Source organism: Aspergillus thermomutatus, assembly GCF_002237265.1.
Source record: "Aspergillus thermomutatus strain HMR AF 39 chromosome Unknown NODE_298, whole genome shotgun sequence".
Classification (NCBI taxonomy): domain Eukaryota; kingdom Fungi; phylum Ascomycota; class Eurotiomycetes; order Eurotiales; family Aspergillaceae; genus Aspergillus; species Aspergillus thermomutatus.
The window spans coordinates 1-24,808 of record NW_020798348.1 but is presented as its reverse complement, the minus strand read 5'-3'; the positions used below and the strand labels follow the sequence as shown (position 1 = coordinate 24,808).

General features: G+C 47.1%; 6 protein-coding genes across 6 annotated transcripts; 3 read left to right on the top strand and 3 right to left on the bottom strand.

The window, feature by feature from the left end:
* Positions 1-2,593: 2,593 nt before the first annotated feature.
* On the bottom strand, positions 2,594-3,731 carry CDV56_103134 (lignocellulolytic auxiliary activity family 14 protein; the record flags this gene model as incomplete). Its single annotated transcript, XM_026756753.1, has 6 exons — positions 2,594-2,619; positions 2,687-2,761; positions 2,815-2,951; positions 3,001-3,029; positions 3,079-3,166; positions 3,229-3,731. 6 exons carry the CDS (start codon positions 3,729-3,731, stop codon positions 2,594-2,596), a joined length of 858 nt encoding a protein of 285 aa, XP_026610586.1.
* Positions 3,732-4,935: 1,204 nt separating this feature from the next.
* CDV56_102807 (uncharacterized protein) lies at positions 4,936-6,552 on the top strand (the record flags this gene model as incomplete). The annotated part of the gene is made up of 5 exons (XM_026756426.1): positions 4,936-4,969; positions 5,116-5,328; positions 5,386-6,095; positions 6,140-6,379; positions 6,424-6,552. The coding sequence occupies 5 exons, from the start codon at positions 4,936-4,938 to the stop codon at positions 6,550-6,552; spliced, it is 1,326 nt and encodes a 441-aa protein (XP_026610585.1).
* Positions 6,553-10,163: 3,611 nt separating this feature from the next.
* Positions 10,164-10,775, top strand: CDV56_102260 (uncharacterized protein; the record flags this gene model as incomplete). Its single annotated transcript, XM_026755879.1, has 1 exon — positions 10,164-10,775. The coding sequence occupies one exon, from the start codon at positions 10,164-10,166 to the stop codon at positions 10,773-10,775; it is 612 nt and encodes a 203-aa protein (XP_026610584.1).
* A 2,618-nt stretch (positions 10,776-13,393) lies between these two features.
* Positions 13,394-14,748, bottom strand: CDV56_101715 (uncharacterized protein; the record flags this gene model as incomplete). The annotated part of the gene is made up of 4 exons (XM_026755334.1): positions 13,394-13,837; positions 13,912-14,120; positions 14,179-14,545; positions 14,614-14,748. The coding sequence occupies 4 exons, from the start codon at positions 14,746-14,748 to the stop codon at positions 13,394-13,396; spliced, it is 1,155 nt and encodes a 384-aa protein (XP_026610583.1).
* A 1,069-nt stretch (positions 14,749-15,817) lies between these two features.
* CDV56_101294 (GMC family oxidoreductase) lies at positions 15,818-17,661 on the bottom strand (the record flags this gene model as incomplete). The annotated part of the gene is made up of 3 exons (XM_026754913.1): positions 15,818-16,767; positions 16,828-17,541; positions 17,631-17,661. The coding sequence occupies 3 exons, from the start codon at positions 17,659-17,661 to the stop codon at positions 15,818-15,820; spliced, it is 1,695 nt and encodes a 564-aa protein (XP_026610582.1).
* A 5,612-nt stretch (positions 17,662-23,273) lies between these two features.
* Positions 23,274-23,972, top strand: CDV56_100279 (aminoglycoside phosphotransferase family protein; the record flags this gene model as incomplete). The annotated part of the gene is made up of 1 exon (XM_026753898.1): positions 23,274-23,972. The coding sequence occupies one exon, from the start codon at positions 23,274-23,276 to the stop codon at positions 23,970-23,972; it is 699 nt and encodes a 232-aa protein (XP_026610581.1).
* Positions 23,973-24,808: the final 836 nt, after the last annotated feature.

Genomic DNA, 24,808 nt, shown 5'->3' with positions numbered 1-24,808 from the left:
GGCAAGTGGACAAATGTTAAGGCTACCATGGGATATTGTCATAAAAAGAATGTGCTTTTTCTTCTAATTGAAATGAGCTAGGATCTATGGCGGACGGGATGCGCACACAATAGTCATCTTACCAGTCATGACTGATGAAAGTAGTATGGAAAGTTAGCAGCCATTGTGCAGGGAAAGTTAGCAGCCATTGTGCAGGGAAAGAGCAGCCTTACATGAAATCTCGCAAAAAGTAAATATTGGCGCTCTCAGTGGAGTTTCTATCAAAGAGGCTATGCTTGACGAACTGTACTTGTCCAGTCTGCACTGCCCCGGGGTTCTCCTGGGGCCAGACTTTCTCCAGCCCCTGCTGATGACCGGACCATGATCTTGAACAATGAACCCAGCTTGGGGTAGACCTTACGCAGCTAGAAGGGGAAGCGGCCGTAGTCAGTTGCTATTTAATTCAGTGACTCGATCTATTAGAACGAAATCCACCAGGTTATTGCGACAGGATTCTGGATACCTCCATACCACTGTATCCCGAAAGTCTTCACTCAGCAACTCAATCACGTCAATTACATCCAGCTCCTGCTTCTGCAAAAGTTCAGTATATTCAGGAAATCTTATTTTTTCCATTAATATATACTGCCGCCTTGGCAATCACCAGTGGAAGGCAGGTGACCTTAAGGAGAGCAATGACTGCATCACCAGCATTTACCAAGTTTTCCTTTGATTAGTGAATTTCATACAATTTTGACGGCAATCCCTCTCATATAAAAGGTTCACAATAAGGCTGTCCCGAGGGAAACTAAACATCATCTCTACGTCCTCTAACTCAGGAATTCTGTGGGTGTCAATACTTCCCAGGATGGTAGTAGCTGAACGCAGGATTTCCATCCAGTCACTTCCTTAAAATTAGACGTAAGATCGGTGGAGCTATGAATATCACTGCAGTCATTAATAACATAGCCGTTCCATTACATTAGGTTAAGGAATATGCCCTGCATACTGTCCCTAGTCATCAGTCATGCTGATGACGGGGATGTCCTCACTACCACCCCATCTGGGGACCATAAAGGTCAGATAGCCCTCAGGATCAGGGAGATGAGGAAATATCCTGAAAATATGTGCGATAACAGTTTTGAAGCAGTCGAGCTGCGGCACTGCTTTGGTTACCCATGGTCCTAAAAACCGCAATGGGAGGTGTGAAAGGGGTCATGATAGTAGTTAAAAGAGGATTATGATATCTGCATGAGTGTGAGGCAAAAGGTGGTTATAGTGAGCAAAATTTCTCCCCAATAATGGTGAACTGCAGATATCTTGAGACACAGTCAAACAGCTAGGTTAGGGGGAATTATCCTGAAAACAGCGGTGAGTATACAGTATGATGGCTGTATTTTCTTGTGTTGTTATGCAGCTTTAACTTCTTGTTGTAGCAGCACTCATTCCTGTGCTCCACTATAGATTAGATGGTGGTGAGATGAAGATGGTGCAACGTGGCATGCATGAATGTAAGACAGCTTCTTGCATGGAACTATTCATATATGAAGCTAAGCCTCTGCTAGAGACAAGATATATATCCTGGTAAGAGGCAAATCCCAGCCTATATTCTATAGTGATTTCGGGGAGTTCTATTGGATCACTTTAATTAACCTTTTATTGCAGATATATCCCAGCGTTCCTTCTATTACAATGTAGCTTACCATGTATATTGAAAAATCATTATGCTCTGTAGTTAATGATATAACGCAATGATTTCGTCTTCATATCACCAATGATCCTAGAGGAATCGGTGGACCAGTTCCGACCAAGCTCATTGAGTTTCTTGTAGGCGAGCAATGGAGCAAGATCGAAGACACACATAGATTCCTTAAAGTAGTCTGTGGATATTACTGTATCCAATTCCCAACACAGCCAGCTCATGATCCGTGGATCGTAGGCCCACCGGGACCATAGGCAACTGGCTAACATATTCTGCCCTTTGTCATTGGACCTCGGTTTCCGTCCCTTTGGCAATAATGACTCTTTATCCATAGTCTCTAAGCCTGTGCCTTGGAACTGTGGGCCTTCATCCGTGCCCTACTGTCATCGGGCTTGCGTCACTTGGTTTTTAACCGATCTGGTTGCTGATCTGTCAACCATTCGCAGGTTTGGCCTTGAATCAATAAGCAAGAGGCTGATGAAGACAGATGGCCCCACATGACTCTGTGTCCAAAGTCCACAGGGACGGACCGCCCTAGTTCAACGAGCTCTCCTGACGTGCCGGCTTGGCAATTACAGGGACATACTTCGATTTGAAGGACAATCTGAAAATTATCTTATACAAGATGGATCGAAATTGGTTTCTAACTCTCACTCTATACAAAAGCCCAACACAAGCCCGGGCACCCGTAAAGAAAAGCAGTGGCACTCATCACATGGGTCGCACATTCATACAGTACATATTTCCCCTTCTGTTTTAATCCTCAGCCGTCGCTGCCTTTCGCTTACTGAGTAGAATTGAGCACACCCTGAGCCTCGCAGAAGCTAGCCCAAGGGAATACACTGGCATATCCTTTTGAATCTACATTCCATCTGCTCAATCAATAGCAGCTTGTTCGAACGCAGGCCTTGTTTAAGCAAAAATATCATTTTGTGCACCTTTGGTGAGCGATTTATTATTAGCAAATTAGTTCTCATTGTAAGGTTGTAGTAGATGAAGACATACCATTTTCCCAACCCCACGCCGCGTTATACATCGGTGTCTTGCCATCGGGGACTCGAACATTATTCCCAGTTTGCTCTATGATTTCAGGTTACTTCTGGGCATACCATCCAGGAGAATGACTGACTCACGGTTGAAGGCAATCATTTGCTTAGCACCCTTAACGCACTTGCTGGTATCATCCGCACAATAAGCAGCGACTTGAGCGGTGGCGACCTTTTTAGAAGAGGTAGACCCAGTCACATTGCATTTAGAACCAGCCATATACCTGGTTCTCTTGTTAGTTAACGGACTGGAACGAGATTATGGACACTTACATGTTGGGCTGTCCACAACCGTTCGGGACCTATCTGATGTCAGTTAAGTAAAACCCGGCTCAATATTCATACACTTACCCAGAGCCAAGCACAGGTGCATCCACCAGGAGGACAAGCAGGAAGATCCTTGGGCACTTCATAGGTAGCGACCCGCTTCCACGGGGTGCTTTACACGGATATTAGGAACCCAAGCAGCTATACTGCAAAAAGCTTCGGAAAAGAACCTACTGCTCCAAAACTGTAAACACAGCCAAGTTCTCCATCGTTACCGCAGCCAGGTCAGAATGATAGCTGATGGCAAACGCAGTGCCAGCGGCCATGGATTGGTTGTTGGTATGCATTGCTCCATCGTCCTGAATGCAGTCAGGCGGGCTTCCAGGACCAGCCCAGTCTTCAGGGTGCTCTTTCCCATCCGGCCATTCAGAGGTATACTTTCCATTGTATGAAAGCGTAGTCTGCGCGCGGTTATGTGCAAGTTCCACTGTGAACTTTCCGCCAGCTGGGAGTTCCAGGATGTCGCCATCTGCTGGAGGTGCTGCGTCACATCCGCGATCATGTTGGAACCACCATTCTTCATGGGTAAGATTGTACAGGGGACCCACGGCTGTGTTAGTATTCGCATTGTCTGTGGAAGGGTCAGGACCTCCCAGGCAGTACATGCCTTTGACCCAAGCAACTGTGTGTGCTTGAGCAACAGCACTCAATGCTAGGAATGCAAGGGGGCGCAACATGATGAATGAGGCAGAAATATTGGGAGAAAAGAGAAGCGAAGAGCGTGGTTATTGTTGGAAGGAAATGAGACTGAGAGCAAGTAGTGAACTCAAGTAGGAAAGGACTGGTATTTATACAGAAAACACGAGAATACAACCATGAATGCATCATAATAACTCTGGATGAGACCTTGCCATGTTATCCGGGGTACACTTGCCATGGTTCTTGAGTAGTTATTACTTTATGTTTCAGATTCTCTACTAAGCGGCAATTGCAGTTACATCTGTATGATATAGATGAAAAAAGGCTCCGCGAATATGAAACTGACTAACTAGTATAGGAGATTGGTCTCTCAGGTTTGAAGAGAAATGACTATACCTGGAAGCAATCCTCTAAATTAGGTTTGGCCAGCTACGGTGTTTCGGCATTTGGACAAGACTGTCAAAATATTGATTACAAGGGACCAATCGCAGGGTGCAGTTAAGGCCTGCCTCAAGAGTATTACTGACCAGTGTGGGGGCTCTCCTCCCCTGAATCTCACAGCCCATCTGTTTCATGATACTTGATTTATACTCACATGAGAGGTTATGCTCGAGACTATGCTACCAAAGGATTTTGAAGGATGCTTAGCGGGCTGGCCACATACAACTGGAACAGTGTACCTTGAGTTTTGTTGTAGCTGATCCTCGTTGGACAATGGGTATGCGTAGTGTGCGAATGGGGTTCTCCTATCCAGGGACCAGTTGAGATATAACCTCACCTGTCCACTGGCTTTGGCCTGTTAGTTTGATATACTTGGGAGTGATCCTATTGTTCTTGGTATTAGGCATGCCATGAGTTTCTTGTACATCGCCACGACCTTCTGTGTACTATCAACGCGACTTGGCATTGGATTCAGGGTGGCTGAGGGGCTGAGGTGGAGCCTTATTGAGTGGGCCCTAGCCTTGATGGAACCCTAACATGCAACGGTACTGGTGGTGAAGCTTTTCAAGCAGGGCACTTGATAATGTATGCTTAATCTGAGACCCCGGTCCGGCATAGCCAGACACAGCCTTCTGCCGGCACAACCTTCTACATCCTCAGCTTAATTATCCCTACTGCCAAAGTCTATCATTTCTGAGCACGTCAGCACAAGCTTCTATTTCTGAACGCCAAGATTCAAAGGACAGAGGCTCTATCTAATGATTCAGATCCTTGTGGACAGCAGACATAGACACTCGCGGAATGAATCTCCCCAGTATTAATAAGCAATGCTTTGGTATGAAGCTGCGCTTGTCTTGCAGGATCAAACAGTTACCCAGCTTCGTGCCACAGGACCATCCTAGTCATCGCGCACCATCCTTACTCCTCTAATTATTCTCCAGAAGAGTGCCATTGCAGTCCTCAGACGATCTGACCAGGTAGTGGCTTCCGAGACACTCAACCTGGTCAATGCGAGTATCCGCGATCTAAAGCGAGTCCTGGACGCAAGTGTCATCACCAGTGTCCAACTCGTCACCATATACCTCCAAAGGATCGCAAAATACGACTGTAACGGCCCATCCCTCAACCAGATCCCGGTGCCGAACCCCAAAATCTTCGAGGAGGCACAGGCGTCCGACAACTATCGCGCCTCAGGTCACAAGCCCTAGCCTCTGGAAGGGATCCCATTCACAGGTGAAGACAACTTCAAAGTCGAGGGCTTGACCGTCGCGGCCGGGTCGCCTCCCTTCGCTGATCTGAATTTCTCTTGTGATGCAACAATAGTGTCATCCCTCCGCAAGGCAGGCGCTATCGTTCTCGGCAAGACAAATATGCCTGCCATGGCTGGCGGCGGTGGTCAGCGGGGTCTCTACGGCAGGTCCAAGAGCCCCTACAATCCCAAATATTCCACTACGGCATATGCATCCAGGTCTTCCAATAGTGCTGGGACGCCGACAACGGCGAGCTTCACAGCCTTCGGGTTTGCCGGGGAGACCGTGTCTTCTGGTCGGTCACCAGCCTCCAATAACGCGCTTGTCAGATACTCACCCTCAAGAGGAGTAATCCCGTTCCAGGGGCAATGGCCGCTCTATCTTACATGTGATGTCATTGTCCCCCATGCACAAACCGTGAAAGAGCTCTTGGATATCTTGAATGTCATCATGACAGACAATCCTAACCCTATTGGAGATTTCTGGAGAGGCCAGAGTGTCTGCCCCATCCCACTCTCTTCGCAGGTCTGGCCTGTGGATTGCCAAAGCCTGGAGGACCCGCACTCACTCAAAGGAAAGCAAATTACCATTCCAATGCGTTACATCAGAAAGCAGTTTCCCACTGCTGTCAACGCCCTCAATGCTTTTACTAGCTCTGTTCACGACCTGTGGCTAAAGGCCCAGACTACCTTAGAGTCTCTGGGTGCAACAGTAGTCGAGACTGACTTCCCCTTGGTTAATAACTACAACAAGAGGTTATACCCTGGCCAGAGCACCGACATTCCCTGAATGCCCACTCAATGGATGAGCATCGAACGATGCCAGATGACCACTACTGGATGGGACGATTTCCTCCGCCCAACGGCGACACATCTTACCCGAATCTCACAGTCGCTGACGCTGACATGATCCACCCCCATATCGCTCCCATGGACGATCCAACCATGCACACCGAGGTCGAAAATCACGTCCGCTACATGGATATGATCGAAGCTGTCCGACAGCGTCATGGCACCATCTATGACTTGCTAGGGTGTAGGGACGCTATCAAGGCCCTCGGGAAATGTGGAAACGTGACTTGGAGGACTGGATGGACTCAAATAGCTTTAATCTGGTTGTCTTCCCGACCAATGGAGACGTTGCCCGCGCCGATTCCGAGGAGCTTTAGAAATCAATGCTGCATGTCTTGCAAGATGGTGTTAAATATGCAAACAGTGGCCGGGCACTCAAGCATTTGGGACTCCTGTCCAACACTGTACCCATGGGAAACATGGCCAATAAGGAGATGCCCATCAGTTGAACATTCCTCAGCAAAGCCTACAGCGACAATGACCTCCTCTACTACTCCTATGCCTTTAAGCAAGCTAGAAAAGGGCGCGTCATTCTACCAGAGACTCTGGCGCTTCCCTCAGACATAATCACTGTCCTCAGAGTTCAGATCCACAACTATGCTTGATGCTCAAAGTCTGGAGTCTGAGGCACAAAGCATCTTCATCACTGGTACCTTTAAGTCAACTAACCTAAGGGTGAAGGCTGAATCATTGACAATCTATGTTAACAGAGAGCTGACTGTGCCAATGTCTTTAACAGGCAACATATGGAAGTGGTAGTCCAAGGTTACTAAGTCTAAGAGAGCCAACAAATACCTAACGCTCCAAAAGGTGCCAAAGGATCAGTTCCTCCTCATCATTGTCGCAAGAGCTTCAAACAGAAGTTTGGCCAGTTAGTTTTTATTATTTAACTCAGCTATTAGATCCGCAAGTCTGTGAATAAGCAGTGACTTTGCTTGTGATTAGTTCTTCTTATAGCAAATAGTATACCTCTGGGCTACCATGATCCTGTGGGAACTGATCTAGACGCGGTGATGAGAATACTGTTTGAAGGTCTAATATTTTGGTCTCTTGCGGCGGTAAGTGGACAAATGTTAAGGCTATCATGGGACATTATCATGAAAAGAATGTACATTTTCTTTCAATTGGAAAAGGCTCCAGTTTCTCATAGGCGAGTAATAGAGCAAGGTAGAAGATACACATAGATACCTCAAAAGTGATCTGTAGATAGTGCTGTATCCAACTCCCAACACAACTGGTACTTTTGTCTCCTTTACCAAAAACGCTACAAGATATTGAGATGTCTAATCCTGCAGCTTCTATCCATTACATAAGATGCAGGGCTGCCGCAAAATAAGATATCAGATTCGGTGGGGATTGCTAGCAAGAAACAGTTCAGGGAGATGTGCTTATCAAGGAAGCTTCTGTTCATTTGCTTTTATGGTGTAACTTCGAATGTTCCTAAGAAATGTTAGCCTGAAGCCTCAAGAACCAGAGACAAGCTCTGTGAAAAATCCAGGTAATTATAATGGATCTGGAAAAAACATTCTGCTACATACATACAAGCAAGTAGAATGCATGAGAGGCATTTCTATAGAATCTGGAGGTGTTCAAAGCCATGTCCAGAGAGGGCCCATGTGCCAGCTACATCAATATTTGATTTCTAGATTTATATGCTGGTTATTTAGCCATAGCATCACCATATTAAGACATTTAACTGGATTTAGAAATTCTGTTCATACTGTTCAAGTACTAAGCAGGTGGGTGATGAAATGATGCATAGAGACTATGTCTAATTATGTAAGGATGAAGCACTGCACATGTATACTATCAGATTAACTTAGGATCACGTTACATGCTTTAGCTAGATCTACATTATGGTAAATGATCATAATCAATTACTAAGTGTTAACTTACTGAAAGAGGTACCTTTATAAAACTGTATATGTATGCCAATAAGGGTCCTATTTCAAAAACTTTAAGAACCATGGACAGCAGTAAATCACCCCTGAAACACATCCACAATTGTGCTCACTAATTTCTGTTCTCACAGCGCCTCATAGATGATTGAAATCCACCCTCTCTCACAGTGTGTGGCAAGATCTAACCAGGTCTGAGCGGCCCAAAGACTCAGGCTTGCGTTGTGCAAGACCTCGGTCAGCTCGTCCAGTTCGGCCGGGGCGAGGAATCTCCCGAAAGCGGCACAGAGTGTCTGGCTCCAGGTTGGTGCGAGAGCTTGGAGGAAAGTCACCTAGAGAACCCTCAGATTTAGCGCCTGAGTCCTGACAGGCCACATAGAGTGAACAAGCAGCTGTCATAGCCATAATGTAAACTGCATGCATGCTGTACCGCGCTGCCATGAACACCATCAAGTTAATCACATGGCTGTGCATCTCAGCTGTCTGGATATGCAACCTGACCAGATTAGCTAGGTATTATCAGACCTGCATGCTGGAAAATGGCCTGTTACACTCTGCCTCTGCTCCCATGCGCCCATAACACCAACGCACCACTGAATGAAGTCTGGAAAACTTCAGCTCAGGTTGGCCACATTAATACACTTAACTCTTTATGGCAGGAAAAGAACCCTAACTAAGCTTATATTAGCGTAGGATAAGCACTTTTGCACCGGATTAAAGAGCTTGTCTAGAAAGTATGATAGCCGACCTGGAGGCTGCTGGCTCCTTTTAGCCTTAAAAGGCCGCGCGTCACGCTACCAAAAGCCACGTCACCTTGCTATGTATTATAGTCTAGACAAGCTCATCTTGAAGTCTTGGACTGCTCAGAGGTTCCCTCACTCGATAAAGATACAATGCTATATACAAATGGTACTGGAGCGCTGTCTGTTATTAAAGAATTAACCCAGTCTCAATACACTTGGGTGCGTTCCCAAAGGAGGAAGACTTACCAGCAATGTTTAAAATGCTTGCGAGGCTTGTCTCCACCCAGGAAAATACAATATCCAGACAAAGTAGTAGGCCTCATGCGGCATTAATCATGAACCCCTCAGGTTGTGGGCATTGCAGCATGGTGAACATCACTGTCCAGCACTCGTTGGGTAGCACATTTTGTTCTGAGGGTCTAGTGATAATCCAGTCACATATACTCCGTAGACCGTACAATTTAACCTGTTCCTCGGCCTCCTAGGGCGATGTGGACCCCTGGTTAGGCTATGGCACGTCCGATTCGGATCGCTGATTTTCAGATGGAGCTAAGACGTTAGATAGGGGGCTCTAGCTTGGAATTGCCTCAACAACTCCGGCGAAACCCAACTTCTGTACAGCCAGTGGGGATGTATGGGCCACTCCAGGCGTCCCATTAACAGGAGAATCCGAGGATTATCCGACAGACAATTATTCCTAGTTAGCTGCATTTTACCATCGACAGTCTCTGTATTGACGGAGATCATATGTGAATCTGGTCTGTGCTTTGCCTCTTCGGTCCAAGACCAGTCAGACATGAGATAATAGTTACAGAGTATTTGTCAAGGAATCAGAGCACTCTACTCATACGGAGAACTCTATGACCGGTAGGTAGGTGTTCCCTTCATCCAACAGCACTGTGGAGTCCCACAAGCCTAAATAACCGAGACCTGGGCCAGTTGACTGGACATCGAATATAAAAAGGCGCCACTCCCTCCTACCAAAGAATCCTAGAACCATCATCCCAAGAGCGCTTCACATTTCCCACACTCTTGAGTCTCTTTGTTGACTACACAGATTCTGTCTCCATCCGTTGGTAAATACTACCCTTCGTTGCGTGACTCAGACTCATCAACGACTGACACGAATCTCATTTGTCTAGTGCAGTACCTAAGTTCGGACCAAGTCAATAAGCACCAAGGCCTTTCAGCTATCCCAAACGACGCAATCCGCATGGATCTTATCCAGCTGTCTTGTATTTTAATTCTCGACCTTTTCGCAATCTACGACAGATATACGGAGGGACAATGGTCAAGCTCAGCAAGATCGTGTGTGGCGTTCTCGCATGCATGTTTGTTGATCCATGTCTTGCTGGAGACAATGAAACAACATATGTGACTACCACCCCAATCTTCACGGAATGGGATAATGGAGCGTCCAACATGACAGTTACCCTGGGTGTTATCAATGCGGACTATGCTTGGAAATTTGCCAATGGCACGCTCGACATCGACCTCGAGAAACGCACTGGTATCACTATCACGAAAATCAAGACCACAGTCAAAGCAGGCACAAAGATTATTGCCACAGTGAAGGCGGGGATTGAAATTTATGAGTTTCTGGCTGGGATTATCAAGTCCAAGTCAGATGCGAACAGTTGTACCTTGACTTATGGTACAGACATAAGCGGGGACTTATACTATGGCTATGCCTATAAGGCGACAACCACAGGTATCAAATGCGATACTACGGCGATAAAGAAGACAATCCTCTCGGCTGTGGAGAAGTGTGCTACTACCCTGCATAATAGTGGCACTACTATAGGCTGCTGCGCGTTCAACCATGGTGGCACCTGGCATGGTCATCTGCGACTGAGCGCTGAACCAAGCATTTACCCTGTGCATACTGTTGATTGCTGAGTTTTACAGTAGTGTTATCTTTGGCAGAGCTTTTAGGAAGGGCGATGAGACTCATTGTCCGCTGATTTGGCATAACATTGTGATTTGAGGGTTTGTGGTTGGATCGGGACAGCTGAACCAGGACTTAGGATGGGATATCCAGATGTTATTGTAGGACTGAGTTGCCATTTCCTGTGGCTTGACTGCAGGTACTTGTTCTTTCGAGCCTGCACAGTATGTTGTTATTTTAGGGTTAGCATAATACTCTGAATCTAAGATGCAAAAGTGCATGATCCAAGCTATTTGGTAGTCTTAGTAGTCTCTATAGTCTAGCTAAAAGACTCCTTACTATGTGAGCTGCCTGGTGAAGTGGGTATCTGTAGGTCAAAATAAAGATCGTTAAGTACATGCTGAGGCCTATATAGTACTAGGCCCGCAGCAGGAAATCTGCTCTGCATATTTAATGCTGAGAATACTTGTGGGTGTATATATTCACTGGCATATAGGAAGTCAACCTTATTAATGTGATTAATTCTCAGCTGTATATAGGCTTAAATGTGCTGACTATATATCTGCTTCAGGGACTGAAAGCATGCAACGTTAACTGGAGATGGTGTGATGAATGAGGAGAAAGATAAAGAGGTATAATATGGTTCTCAGTGCAGAAATGGTTAAGAGCTGCAGTTCCATGACTGCTATGATCATTTAAGATAACCAGTCAGTAGGTGCTAACTGTATGCGGCTTTATATGTTTATAAAATACCTCTTCCAGCTAGATCTCCTCTAATTCATTATTTATCCATCCATTCCTACTCCCTCTAATGACCTATTCTGGTGGTAGACTGGTATACCACGTCAATTAGTATTGCTTCCCAGTAAGAGTGGAAGTAGGAGATGGCTACTAGAGATAATATCTTTAATACCAGTTACTAATTCATAGCTTCTAGGTTAAATAGCCTTTGTGCGTGATTTTACCTTAAGAGATAATCATCTTTAGAAGTTAGTATAAGGTTTGAATAAATTCACTGGATGTAAAAGCAGGGAGATAAAATTAATTTTTTAACTCTTTGCAGCTGGCAGGAGGAAAGGGACTAAAGTAGAGTTGACAAGGGGAGGGCGCAACCGTAATTTCTGATTAGGGTTACTAACATTGTCTCCCAGGTTTGGATGTTATCCACATCTCACCAAGGACAAGGCTACACTCGACAGCATTGATGAGAGTGTGCAGGTGTTGTAGAAATGCCTAGCCAGTGGAGAGCCCATCTATGGTGAGCTACGGCCTGGACATTCTTTGACGTTCCCATCTAGGAGTTAACACAGGGCTTCGGAGGGAGTGCCGACTCACAGACCAATAAGGCCATCACATTGCAAAAGGCCCTCTGTAAGCTCCTTCAAAGTGGGATTCTGACCTCCCATGGTTGTGAGAGCGGTATTGGCTGTCCCCAAGAAGGCTAGGGTCATTCGATGCCCTCTGAACGGGTCAAAGGAATGATCCCCGTTATTCCTCTGCGGGGAACCATCTCCGCTTCGGGCGATCTCATGCCACTCACCTACATTGTGGGCGCCATAGAGGGGAGTCCCAGGGTTTATGTCCAGATGGGCCGCAAGGTCTGCACCACTGACCGAATACTGAAGATAATTGGCGCCAGTGCAATCACTCTTGGTCCCAAAGAGGGACTGGCTCTAGTCAACAGGACTGCCGCCTCAGCCTCCCTGGCCAGTTTAGTGCTATACAAAAGTCATCATCTCGCGCTACTATCTCAGATTGTTACAGCGCTGGCAGTTGAGGCCCTGCAAGGAAGTCTTGAGAGCTTCCATCCCTTTATTACTAAGACGCGGCCTCATGACAGACAGCTAGAAGCTACAGTGAATATCTACTTACTAATGCATGGGCTAAACTAGCACAGGGCTGTAGTCCTATTGATCTAAATACACCTTCAACATCCATGAAGCAGCACCGATCTGAACAACTAGAGCTAGTTCAGGATCACTACTTACTATGTATGGCGAGCGCCCGCCATGGGGCCGCGGGTGACTACCGTCGGATTCTGTTGGTCGTTGACGGTGGATTTGGGATACAGTCCTTCCTGAGGGCGCACACATTGTAATGCAGGGTCTGTGGATAATGGCAAGTAGTAGCTGATGAGGCAGGAAGCTGAAAAAACTAATCTGAGTGGATTTTTCCGCCATGATCAAAAAGTATTGCATACCATGAAGGTCCGCTCAGTTCAAATACTTTTCCAGCTCACTGTAGAGCTGGACCACGCAGTGATCTTTGAAGTGGTTAGCATAGTTTAGTAGAGCAACAATTAGGCCTTGTTCCATAGAAAGGGAACAGAGGCCCAGGGGAAAGTTAACCGATTTTGGTAGGAGCCACTGTGTGAACCATGCATTTTGATGGTTTTAAAAAAGGGGAAAAAAGAAAAGAAAATAAAATATAATTGAGACCCTTTCCAAGCTGTCTTATTTACACCAATTAAACCCCTCTCTGTATGCCAAAATTCTCAGGCGCCGTTCAGTAATGTCCACAAAAATCCATTTTGGGAATGTCAGAGCTCTGCATACCCTATTACCCTTTATTCATGAAACCCTGACGAATCTCGTCATAGATAAAAATATCTAATACAAATATGCTGCTCTTATCGACCGGATAACCGACCATCCCATTCTTTTGGCGACGTTGCCGCATGGCCCACGCCCTGTCCCTCCTCCCTCACCCAAGGCTCACTCTGCACGATAGTCTCCGAGACAACCGTAATATCCTTGGAGGTAGGCTCAGGCCCAGTGAGGATGTGCTCGTCACTCCCCCATGCGGAAACCTGCGTATGCGATGGCCCTGTGGCACTCTTGCTCTTTTTAGCGCTGCGCTCACCGCGATTTGTCAAGGTCTGTAGACCACGGCTGGAGAGTGGGTATGACTGTCCTGAGGGCTTGCCCGAGGAGCTGAAGAGTTGGGAGAGCCCGATCTTCCTGAAGCCCTTGCGGATTAGGGGTTGTATGATGGGCAGGTTGGATACGACGACTGAGACGAAGGTTTCGCGGCAAGCCCATTTAGATCCGGCTACGGCGCCTTCGGGGCCGGACTAAGATAAGTCAGCTGATGGGTCTGTATATGGGTGTTTTCCCCCGTGTAAGGACGTGATTGCATGAAACTTACGGTGGTGATCATAACAGCCCGAATAATCGCTGCTGTAATGACGAACGCAGCGCCCGAAAAGAGGGCCATAAGTGGGATCTTCCGTTTCAGGCCGATCTTGACCTGCCAAAGCAGTGGAAGCGGGATCAAGAGGAGGTAGATGTCCGTGAGGACGTCGAGGACCACGACGACGAAAACATACACGCGAGAGTTGGTTGGCTGACAAAGGTCTATGCCGATATTGTCAATATACCCAAGCATGTCGGGTATGATGGCAGCGGTACTCACTCCCGGGGTCAGGATTAATCTGCCAGAACGCATGGAAGGGCTGGCATGATAAAAGGATGGACAGCTCGGTTGCGAAATATGTCACAGCAAGGATAATGTATGCGAGTCGAACTCGGGTGGGGAGGTGTTGGAGGCCAGTCGTCAACCGAGAGTAGAAGACTGTCAGGGAAAACTTGACCAGCCAGAGAATAGCCACGTATAATGACCATCCAATGACCTGAATCTTGGACCCAGCAACACGATTTGACCACTCCCTCGAATCTGGGCTAAGGGCCGCTCGCTGTTCAGGCGTCATGTAGCTGTTGGTCAGGCCTTCGAAATTGGCACCAACAAGGTACGCCGCAACCGTTTCGAGGGTGAAGAAGATCTGTCGAGCACAACAGTGTTGGTTAAGATCAATTCAACGGTGTTCATACGGCAAACCAGACAACTCACCCCCGCCAGTGGCATAAGATAATCATCAAGCTGGAAATGGGCTGGGCCCACAAGCTTCCATCGTACAGAGATACGCACAAGGATTGTGGCCAGAGCCAAGGACAACAAGGTCCATGCCTCGACGTTCTCCGCCATTCCTGCCAGTCCTCGATTGTCAGTGAAAACAAAGGTGAAACAACTGAGAATGAGAACGGGAGTTGAAGATAATTAATTGAAAAAAAGGGTGCCCCAAACCAATCCACTGGGATTAGTGAGGCGTCGCCCCGATTCCGCCCGCCAGTGGAGAAAGCTCCACAACTACCTGTTTGGGAACGAAGTATGGAGTATTATAATCAAGCCTAGAACAGGATTCAAAAGTACTGAACCTAAAAACTGGCAGGTTTTCTGGCAGGCGCCGATCCAGGAGTTACAGGCGAACCTTGACTTTTCCTGAAACAAAAGATCAGGGGTCATGCTTTACAAGTTGACCTGATGACTGCATATTGTAGTCACTTCAAATTTGAACGAGAATATCAAATCTCATTCACCCCTTTGACCTCTTTGCTCTTCCCCCCATCACCACCTTTTGAGTGGTGGCTGACCTGCGGTCTAGCTACACGTTCAACTGCTACTCCCCTCGAGGCGATCATCAAGATACCATGTAAGAGTTTATCCGAGACACGCTGTCAATGCAGTAATACAGCATGAGTAGATATCGGCCACTCACGCTGACAAGGACCAAGGTAGCAAGTCCAGTCGATAATCTACCTTAGCTCGCAGTAGTCAAGTCTTGGGTTTTAGATGGACGGAAGGCTAGTCTCGCTCCGCATCCGATGACGTTTCGGGTGAAGGGAGCAGTGAGCACAGTATTCTATGATTCGGGATAACATACTCCGTATGCAAGTCTGGTTTGGTTGGGCATGCCCGGTCACTGGGGACACAAGTGGCGGTGTGTCATCCACAGAGGGTTGCACACCCATATCTGCGAATGGCTGTAGCCAGTATTCCTTCAACTAGGGGGGACAGTTCAAACTTCGTCGTCGATTTCACAGGTCTTCAGATTCTATGCATTCTATTATATTGCATGCTTATTTGTCTCTTCTGCCGCCTAGAAATCCTTATGCTTTGCCACAATCTTCTGTATCCCTTCTATATAGTGCCTTACACATCCCTGAAATAATATGATATGAACAGACACCAGCTGTCTACTTCTAAGATTTTGTATCTAAGCAAGGTTATACTCACGAACCAACTTCTCCGCACAAGTTGCACCAGTGACATACGCAGCGGCCTGGACATGCGCATTCACCAAGACTGGGACCACACCCATGTCTGCCACACGCAGGTTCTCAATGCCCATGACCTTGAAGTCCGGATCCACGACCGCATCCACATCCCCCCTTTTACCCATCTTCACGGTCCCTGTCATGTGCCAGCTTGACGAGATGTTCTGCCGCCAGTACTCGAGCAGATCCTCGTCTGACTCGCCCTTGGGCATTGCCATCTCGGCCACGTTATCCTTCGTGTAGGACTCGTGCTTGATGATGCGGAACGAGTCCCGCAGGGCTTCAATCGCGAGCCGGCGGTCGAACGGATGAGCCAGGAACCTGGGATTGAAGCAGAGGGGAGCGTCCGGGTCAGACGATTGCAGGGTGACTTCTCCGCGAGTCTGTGCATTGAACAGGAAGACGAGCAGACAAGAGTAGTTCAGTGCTTCAGACGGGAAATCCGGAATGAACCAGTGGACAGGGAAATGTGTGATAATCTCGTAGTGCGGTACCGTCTCTTGGAGAAGATATTTCTGTTCGTCCGGGGGAAGGGCCTTGAATTCCGGTGAGGAGACGAGCGGTTCGCATAGTTTGAACCAGCCGATGCCCAGTTCGCAGGCAAATTTTGCCCAGGGTCCCGTGCCATCTTCTTGCCATTGCTTCAGTGCGGCATCCATGGCGGCTCTGTCGCCGTAGAAGGCTTTTCGGTCCGTGCTCGTTCCTGAGCGTGTGTTGACTATCGGAACGAAGCAGTGATCGCGGAGACCCTGGCCGACGGCGGGGACGTCAAGGACAACGGGGATATTGTGCTGCTTGAGCTGAGTGGCGGGGCCAATGCCCGAGTGCATCAGGATACGAGGGTCATTCAATGAACCGGCGCTTAGAATGACTTCCTTCGTGGCATGATCTGTTCATGCCTGTCAGTATTTGGAGAGCTCACAGCAGGGCCAGGTCGAGAATCTCTTACATTTTTTCCCATTGGACTCCACACCAACAGCTTTGGTCCCCTCCAGGAGGACACGCTGCACAGGCGCTCCGGTGATAATCGTCAAATTATCCAGCTTCTCCTTCACCAGATCCCCCGCAGTCGAGCGTAGCCCCTTATGGGCCGAGTTAATCAGCACCGACATCCCAATTGGATTCCCCGAATTATGATCAGGATTCAAGGGAAATCCAGCCTGCTCAAAAACATCCAAAAGCTCCGTCAAATCCTTTTCCCACTCCCGCGCAAAGCCGACATGCAACGGACCCTTGCTCCCATGATCCTCCATCTTCGGATCCGCATACTTCCTCGCCACGCCAACAGGAATCTCCCCATGGAATGTCTCCAGCTCTTTAAACCTTCGCTGGATATTGTCCCACGCAAACGACTCATCGCCCACGATTCGCGCCCACTCCTGGTAGTCGTCGCGCGCGCCGACGCTGTACACACCGAAGTTGATGGCACTCGACCCGCCCAGGCACCGGCCGCGACTGTAGTCGATCTCGCGGTCGTTGCAGTCACTCTGTGGGGTCGTTTTGTACCCCCAGTTCATGTCCTGGTTCTGGAAGGTGATCCATCGTTGGCCGTCGACGCGGAGGTTCCGATCTTCGTTATGATCGCCTGCTTCCAGGAGGAGGACATGGGGCTTTGCGGCGGAGTTGGCGAGGCCAGCGGCAAGGGCGCTGCCTGATGGGCCACCTGTGCGATGTGTTAGTTAGATGGGATTAGTTTCGGCAATGGGACGTCTGTTGAAGTATCAAAATTAGGTAGTGTCGAAGATTACTCACTTCCGACGATGACAAAGTCAAAGGTGGACATATTGCTAATGACCTGGTAAGGACAATGCGAATGTCGAAAGGATAAGGCAAACACGAGAACAAAGGAACAAACAATGCTATTCAGTGGATTTGAGTTCAACCTATAATAATATAATATGAAATTGGCAGGAAAGCAAGAAGAAATGAGGTATCCAACGGGGCACCGGGGAAGAGAAAGAGGGGAACTCGACGGAGTATATCCGAGGTTACTGGGGGCCAAAACATCCAAGTTTGACCGTTAGACTGACGATCTCGATCGAGTTTGAGAGGAATTGGCCAATTACAAAATGGCGGTCCTCGTAACTTCCCCACAGCGCCCGCAACGCCTCGGAAGCTTCCAAACTTTCCCCTTCCAATGACTTTGTGCCTGTTTGGTGGAGCTCGTGGAGCCGACAGCGCAACAACAATAATAATAAGGGGATGTCATGTGTACGAGTCGACCGTTAGACAATTGCAAAAGGACTAATTCAAACTAAAAACTCTAACGAGCAAGCGCCATGTTTGTAATGGAGATCTCCTTCCTAAAACACATCCATCGGAAGCGCCTTCGGCAGTGGATAGCCTCGCTTTGTACGATTTTAAGGTTACTCAGCGGCATATGAGAGCGGTGTCCAACCATCTTTCAAGCGCAGGCACTCACACCTACCTGGTCAAGGCTAGGTGCCATCAGAGTCAATGCAGGCTGAATTTTGAGTTGCCCCTGGCGTCAACAATGAACCTGCTGGACATCTCACAGTACAGTGGAATCTAGCATTTCGGGGTTCAATATCAATACTCAAGTTTTTCTTCAGTCCGTACTCAATTTGGAGTGGCTGATCGGTAGTAGATGTCAGGCAACGATGGATACATGCTTCAAGAAGTCTGATGTACATAGTAGACATACACTACAGCAGGGATTTTCGAAGTATACTGTCATGTTGGCACTCTGAGGTTTGTTACATTGCCCATAGTCACTGCCTCACACATAGCTCATTCTCTGTGTGCCTTCAGCATTACTATACTGTTTCTGAAGTCCCCCTGTAGTCCTCGCTGGTCAAAAAGGTGCAGTGAGGGCTAGCCCCTTATCTGACAGTGCACCTATATAATCTCTTTGAGATACTACTATTTAGCCTTCACCCTGACCATACTATTTCTGTGCCTCTCCCCGTGGACTATGGGCACACTTCCTACTATTTTCTACCATTTCTCAAACTTTCTGTTTCCACATGCCAGCTTCAAGCCTTGTTTATGTGGTGAACTGTGCGTCGGTCCTTGGAATATGACAATAGCTTCATGGATCTTGAGTTTCCACCGCTTCAAAGGGATTGAGCTCCGCCTGAAATCAGGCAATGCCCACTTAACCATCCACTCCGACATTAGTACCACTTCAGCAGTCGGTCGCTCTTCCGGCCGGAATGACAGCATCTGGCGCATTAAATCCAGAAAAGCAGCTTTCTCGTTTCCTTCAATCTCGTTTCCATCCCTACGCCTCCATTTCTGCACACCGATCTCAAATGACTCTTCAAGAGTAGGCCATCTATTTTCCCTGTGCGACTCTGTTGGACACCCATACTCATCGAAGAATCGAGACCGTCCTTCCCAGCTTTGCCACCACTCGGAAGGCATAGGCCCCAGTACATCTATATGCTGAGACACTATCTCATCCTCATGCACAAAATCGGTGCTAAAAATTGCCTTCATTCCAATGATCTCCCAGATTGCCGTAGCCAGACTCCAGATATCCGAGGGATATGCGAGCGGGTTCTGTGATTCGAATTTGGCTTCTGGAGCTCGGAACGCGGGTGGAGTATGGCAGTCTCGTCCAACAAAGGCCTACCAAAGAGATAACCGACCCTCCGCGATACATGTGGAAAAAGGCCCTATGGGATGAAATCATTACCAGGATAAGCCATAACAGGATAACCCTCCCAGACACACAGGATTCAGTAGAGCTGGAGAGACAGCTTAGATTAATAATGAGAAAGGTGTCAGAAACTCTTAATGCCTGTATACCATAAGCAAAGCCTTCACCCTACTGCAAATGGTGGTGGACAGAAGAATTAACAGAACTCCGCAATACCTATACCTATGCTAAAAACCAGTGGACACAGCTTCATTAATATGGAGTGAACCAGCCTGATATAGAGAGCCAAGTTAAACAGCTTCACCATCAATTCCATACTGCCATTCGTGACCAGAAACATAAGCACTAGAGAGAATTCCTAGAATAAACAGAGAATATCTAGACAGCGGCACGATACACTAAAGAGATAAATAACAAGAAGCTGATCCCATCACTCTGTGCTGATGGGGAGAGACCTACAGCGGAAACAGAGGAAGAGAAAGCAAAGTCCCTGCTCTCTGCCTTCTTCTCACCAACCCCAGAAAGCTCAGAACTATTAGGGGATCCTAATGTGCCCTCTCTACAAATGGATCCAATCATAGATGAAGAGATAAAAAGAGCAGTAATGTGGGTTAATCCATGGAAAGCTCCTGGAGAGGACCAGATCCCAGCAGGAGTATGGCAGCGACTATGGCCAGTGTTAGGAGAAGATATATGTCAGATCTTTCGCGCTTTAATCAAGCTTAGCTATGTCCCAGTGAGATGGAGGGTGGCAAAGATCATCCTATTGCATAAACCAGGACGGGACGAAACACTACTAAACTCATATTAACTAATCTCACTACTATCTAACCTGGGCAAGATGCTGGAAGCAGTTATCACATAAAGGCTGTCATATTATGCTGAGGTCTTTGCCCTCCTACCACCTAACTACTTTGGGGCAAGAAAGAAACGATCAAGTGAACAGGCTTTAAATCTCTTAGTGGAAAAAATCCATGAAGCATGGAGAGAAAAGAAGGTCCTTAGTGCAGTCAGCTTTAATGTGAAAGGCACCTACAATAGGGTGATAAAGGAGGTCCTGATCCGGCGACTCCAGGAAAGAAAAGTGCTAATTGAACTGGTAAGGTGGATTGATGTATTCTGCTTAAACCGAAGCGCATTAATCATTGTCAATGAGTATTGCTTAGAAGCCATGGAGATTACATACCCAGGATTACCATAAGGCTCATCTCTGTCACCTATCCTCTACCTGTTCTTCAATGCGGACCTGATTGAGATACCAATTAACCAGAGTAGGGGTTCAATGGCTTTTGTAGATGATTTCACATGCTGGTGTATGGGATAATCTGCAGATGAGAATACATTAGTCCTTCAGGAAAAAGTAATCCCTCATGCTCTAGGATGGGTAAAGCGGTTAGGGGCAATATTTGAAGCATAGAAGACCCAGTTCATCCACTTCACAAGGACTACTAGACGGAATCCCTCCCTAAGACAAGTACTACGCATTAGAACACAGAATATCTGCCCAAGCAATACAGTCAAACTCCTAGGAGTCATCTTCAACGAACAACTCCGGTTCAGAGAACATGTTGGCCAGGCCACCAAGAGAGGCATCAAAGCTAGCCAAGCGCTACTACAGCTGAAAGGTCTCTGACCACAAAGTGCGCGGCAGCTCTACAGAGCCCTGGTAGTGCCAACCATCACCTATGCTTCATCAGTCTGGACCACAGTGAACAAACATGGGCACATCCCAAGGTGGGTTGTTAAACCATTAAATGTGATCCAAAAGTCAGCAGCAAAGAGTATAGCTAGGATCTACCATACAGTCTCCCTAGCAATCACAGAAGCCGAAGCTAGCATTGAACCTCTAGATATCTGTATCTAAAAGCAGATTTTCCGCCACTGGATTGGATGCCACAGCCTACTAAGTACCCACCCACTTACTGGGTGTACACAGAGCATCAACTAGCAGTCTAGATCACCTTTTGGATTACTCTCTTAGGTTCTGCCACTTGAACAAAGTCGCATGGAGATAATCAAACCATACTATTCTGCCCCATGGGAGTTAGACTGGCAAAAGGTTATAAATCATAAGGGATTAAAAACCCCAGTAACAGCCTTTGAGAGACCAAAAATCAAAATCTACGTCTACGGATCAGCGCGGAATAATCTGATTAGAATTGGTCTGGCGGTGGTGATTAGGGATCAAGTTATAAAATCAACCTCCACAACAGTGGCGACAGACCACCATATAGACCTACACATCGCCCAGCTTGGCGCTATCCTGGAAGCACTCCAGCTAGCACAGGAACTAATTTAAGGCCCCCCAACATTGACAGACCTCATGGGTATCATAATTTATTCAACTAATTAATCCAGCCTACAGGTTATCACTAACTAAGCATCCCAGGGAGGACAGCAAGTCATACAGCAAATCATAAAACAGATCAAGGAGATGCTGCAAATCAAGATTCAGCTTATAATCAGATGGACAGCAAATGATTTACAAAACAAAGGACTTCAGATGGCTAAGGCAGCGAGCCAATATGCCACCCAGAAAGGAAGTCAGCTAAATCCACCAGCCTGGGCAACCTAACGCGCAAGATCCACTGCTTGGAGGGAACTGCGGAATACACTTAACCAAGCATGAAAGGAGCAATTCCTACAAAATCCTTTCGGAAAGTATACAAGGGAGATCGATGCATCCCTACCAGGAAGACATACTAGAACCCTATACGATCAGCTCAGCAGGACATAAGCATCAGCCCTGGCACAGCTTCGAACAGGCCATAATTAATTGAATCAATACCTACATCGGATTGGACAAGCAGCTGGTGGAACCTATGACTGCGCAGAGGGGCAAGAAACAGTACAACATTTCCTCTTTAATTGCAAATAATGGGACACATACCAGGGGGAAATGATAGAAGCAATGGGCAATCGATACAGGGACATATCATATGCGTTAGGAGGCCGGTCAAGTCAAAAGGGACCGACAGGACAAGAACTTGACCAGGAAAAGAACTGGAGACCAAACATGGAGGTTATTAAAGCAGTAATACAATTCGCCATGGCAACAGGGCAATTGAACCACGAAAACTAGAAAAAGGCATGTCACATGCTAGATAGATGACTCAGCATAATTAGCACGGAAGCTACATGCAGCCTTAGGCTGCGCACAGCCGGAGGAATAATTCATTCATTCATTCATTCATTCATTCTCAGAAGAGGTGGTTCTGTGAACCACAGCTATCAGAGCGAAAGTGTTTTTGTATGGCTTTGGCATAAATTGTTGTCTTTTTCAGGCAATTTTATCCACTAATAGTCACGCAGTCCGAAATTTCTGATCATGCCATGAAATTTGATAAGATCATCTGCCGTAGCCCCGGATCCATAAGAGGTTCTCCTTGTAGATACGGTCACACACCGCCTCATGTGAAAGTATTCGTCTGGGTCATGAATAGCAGGAATGCCTTCAAATGACTTTAGCATAGGCGCAAAAATGTGACCAAAACAGGTGCTCAGTAATTCTGCATATAGTTGGCATTTAGTTATACAGTCTAAGCGTCAACATGGTCAAGCATGGCTAGCTATATTTGTCTGCCCCTCCTGGTGTTGGTATAAGACCTACGAATGTGCCTGTCCTTACGATCATCCCTTAAGTCAGTCCTAATTCTTGTTACATTCCCCATATGGCTACCAAGAATATTTGTTCAGCGTCACCGACACATCAAGACGAGTGTTGCTACAACAGTCACGTGAGACTTCTACCGCGTCAGCAATCGAGGGGCATGGTCTTTGGGCTCAAACCTAATTCTGAAAGAACAGTCTATCGACAAGAATGGCAGGAAGATGACGGAGCATACTTCCTCCTTACCAAGCGAGTTCGGGGCCAACCATTGAGCGAAGCTTGGCCTATCATGTCATGGGAGGACAAAGAATGTGTCGCAAAGCAGACCGCTGAGTATCTGATGCAGCTTTGCCAACTTCGCTCAAATCAGATGGAAAGCGTCAGCGGACAGCCCATCTATTCAGCCTTTCTGTTTCTAAATGGCTACGGCATTGGGCATGGACCGTTTTCGTCAGACGATGAACTGTGGGCTGAGATGTCACTGTCCTTGGCCCAAGTTCCGGAGCAAGTTCGTTCTAAATCGCGTCAGCGGATGCCAAGTGCGGCTCCATATACTTTCACTCATGGCGACCTGACTAATGTTAATATCATCATCGAGAACGGTAACTTGACGGGGATTCTGGACTGGGAATCCTCGGGCTATTTTCCTGTTTGGTGGGAGTTTACTTGCGCAGGAATCGGTCTAGGACAAGAGGATAAAGAATGGAAAGAGCTGCTATGCAAGCACATGCCTGATCATACTGAAGCTCGCAATTTTTGGTTGGACTTCTTTGCATTGCGCAAGTATCCCAAGTTGGGTGAGAGGGGACCGAGATTTCTCAAAGAGAGTGGTTTAAATATGCCAGAGAAAGAAGCATGAACATTGAAGTGGAGAATTCCCTCTGTTCCACGGGAAGTCCACAGGAGAAGGAATGAGTGACGCTTCCTCAAATCAAACACAGACTTCAGGATTGTATATCTTCTTTATCTCCCGGATTATTCATAGCGACATTTTTCGTAAACAATGGCAGCCACCTAGCATGTGTGAGTTGGATTTGGAACTCTATTGGTCTCTTATGAGACTTACCACACTGATATAACAGGCCTGCTCATTGATGTTGGGAGCGGCGCATTGCAGAACTCGCATTCAGTTCTTCCAGTCAATTCGCAACCGAGGAACTCTCACAAAGGCACACTAGTCTAAATCAAGAAATCTCTATTACATCGAGGCAGCTTTATGAGTTTCTTTCATGCGCTGAAGAAGAACAGTAAGGGCAGGCGCTACTGCAAGGCTCTATCAATCGACTACGCCCGGGCGCTGGAAAGTGTCGTCAACCGCAAACTCCCCCGGAACAGCCAAGTTCGGAAGAGGAAGGATCAGTTTAGAGGAAAAGAGAAAGTAAATAAGGGTGTTGAAGCAGTGATTTTCGCCCAGACTCTTCATCAGGGGATTCGAAAGGTGAGCTGCGTTAAAGTTGTGAATATGTGGAGCAGTGTTACGGGCTAGACCGTAGGAAAACCTATGACTAGGTATGTACAATAAGAACTCGCTGAAGGACTAGAATAGGGGGTGTGTGTGTGTGTGTGTGTATTTTACGGCCGTGGCTCGTGACTTGCACGTTTTCCACTATCCCTGATCAGGGCAAAGGCCGCCAGGGGGTGAGCCCTGGGTGTCTCTAACTATTGCTAGTTCTATGTACAAACAAGAGACTTTGG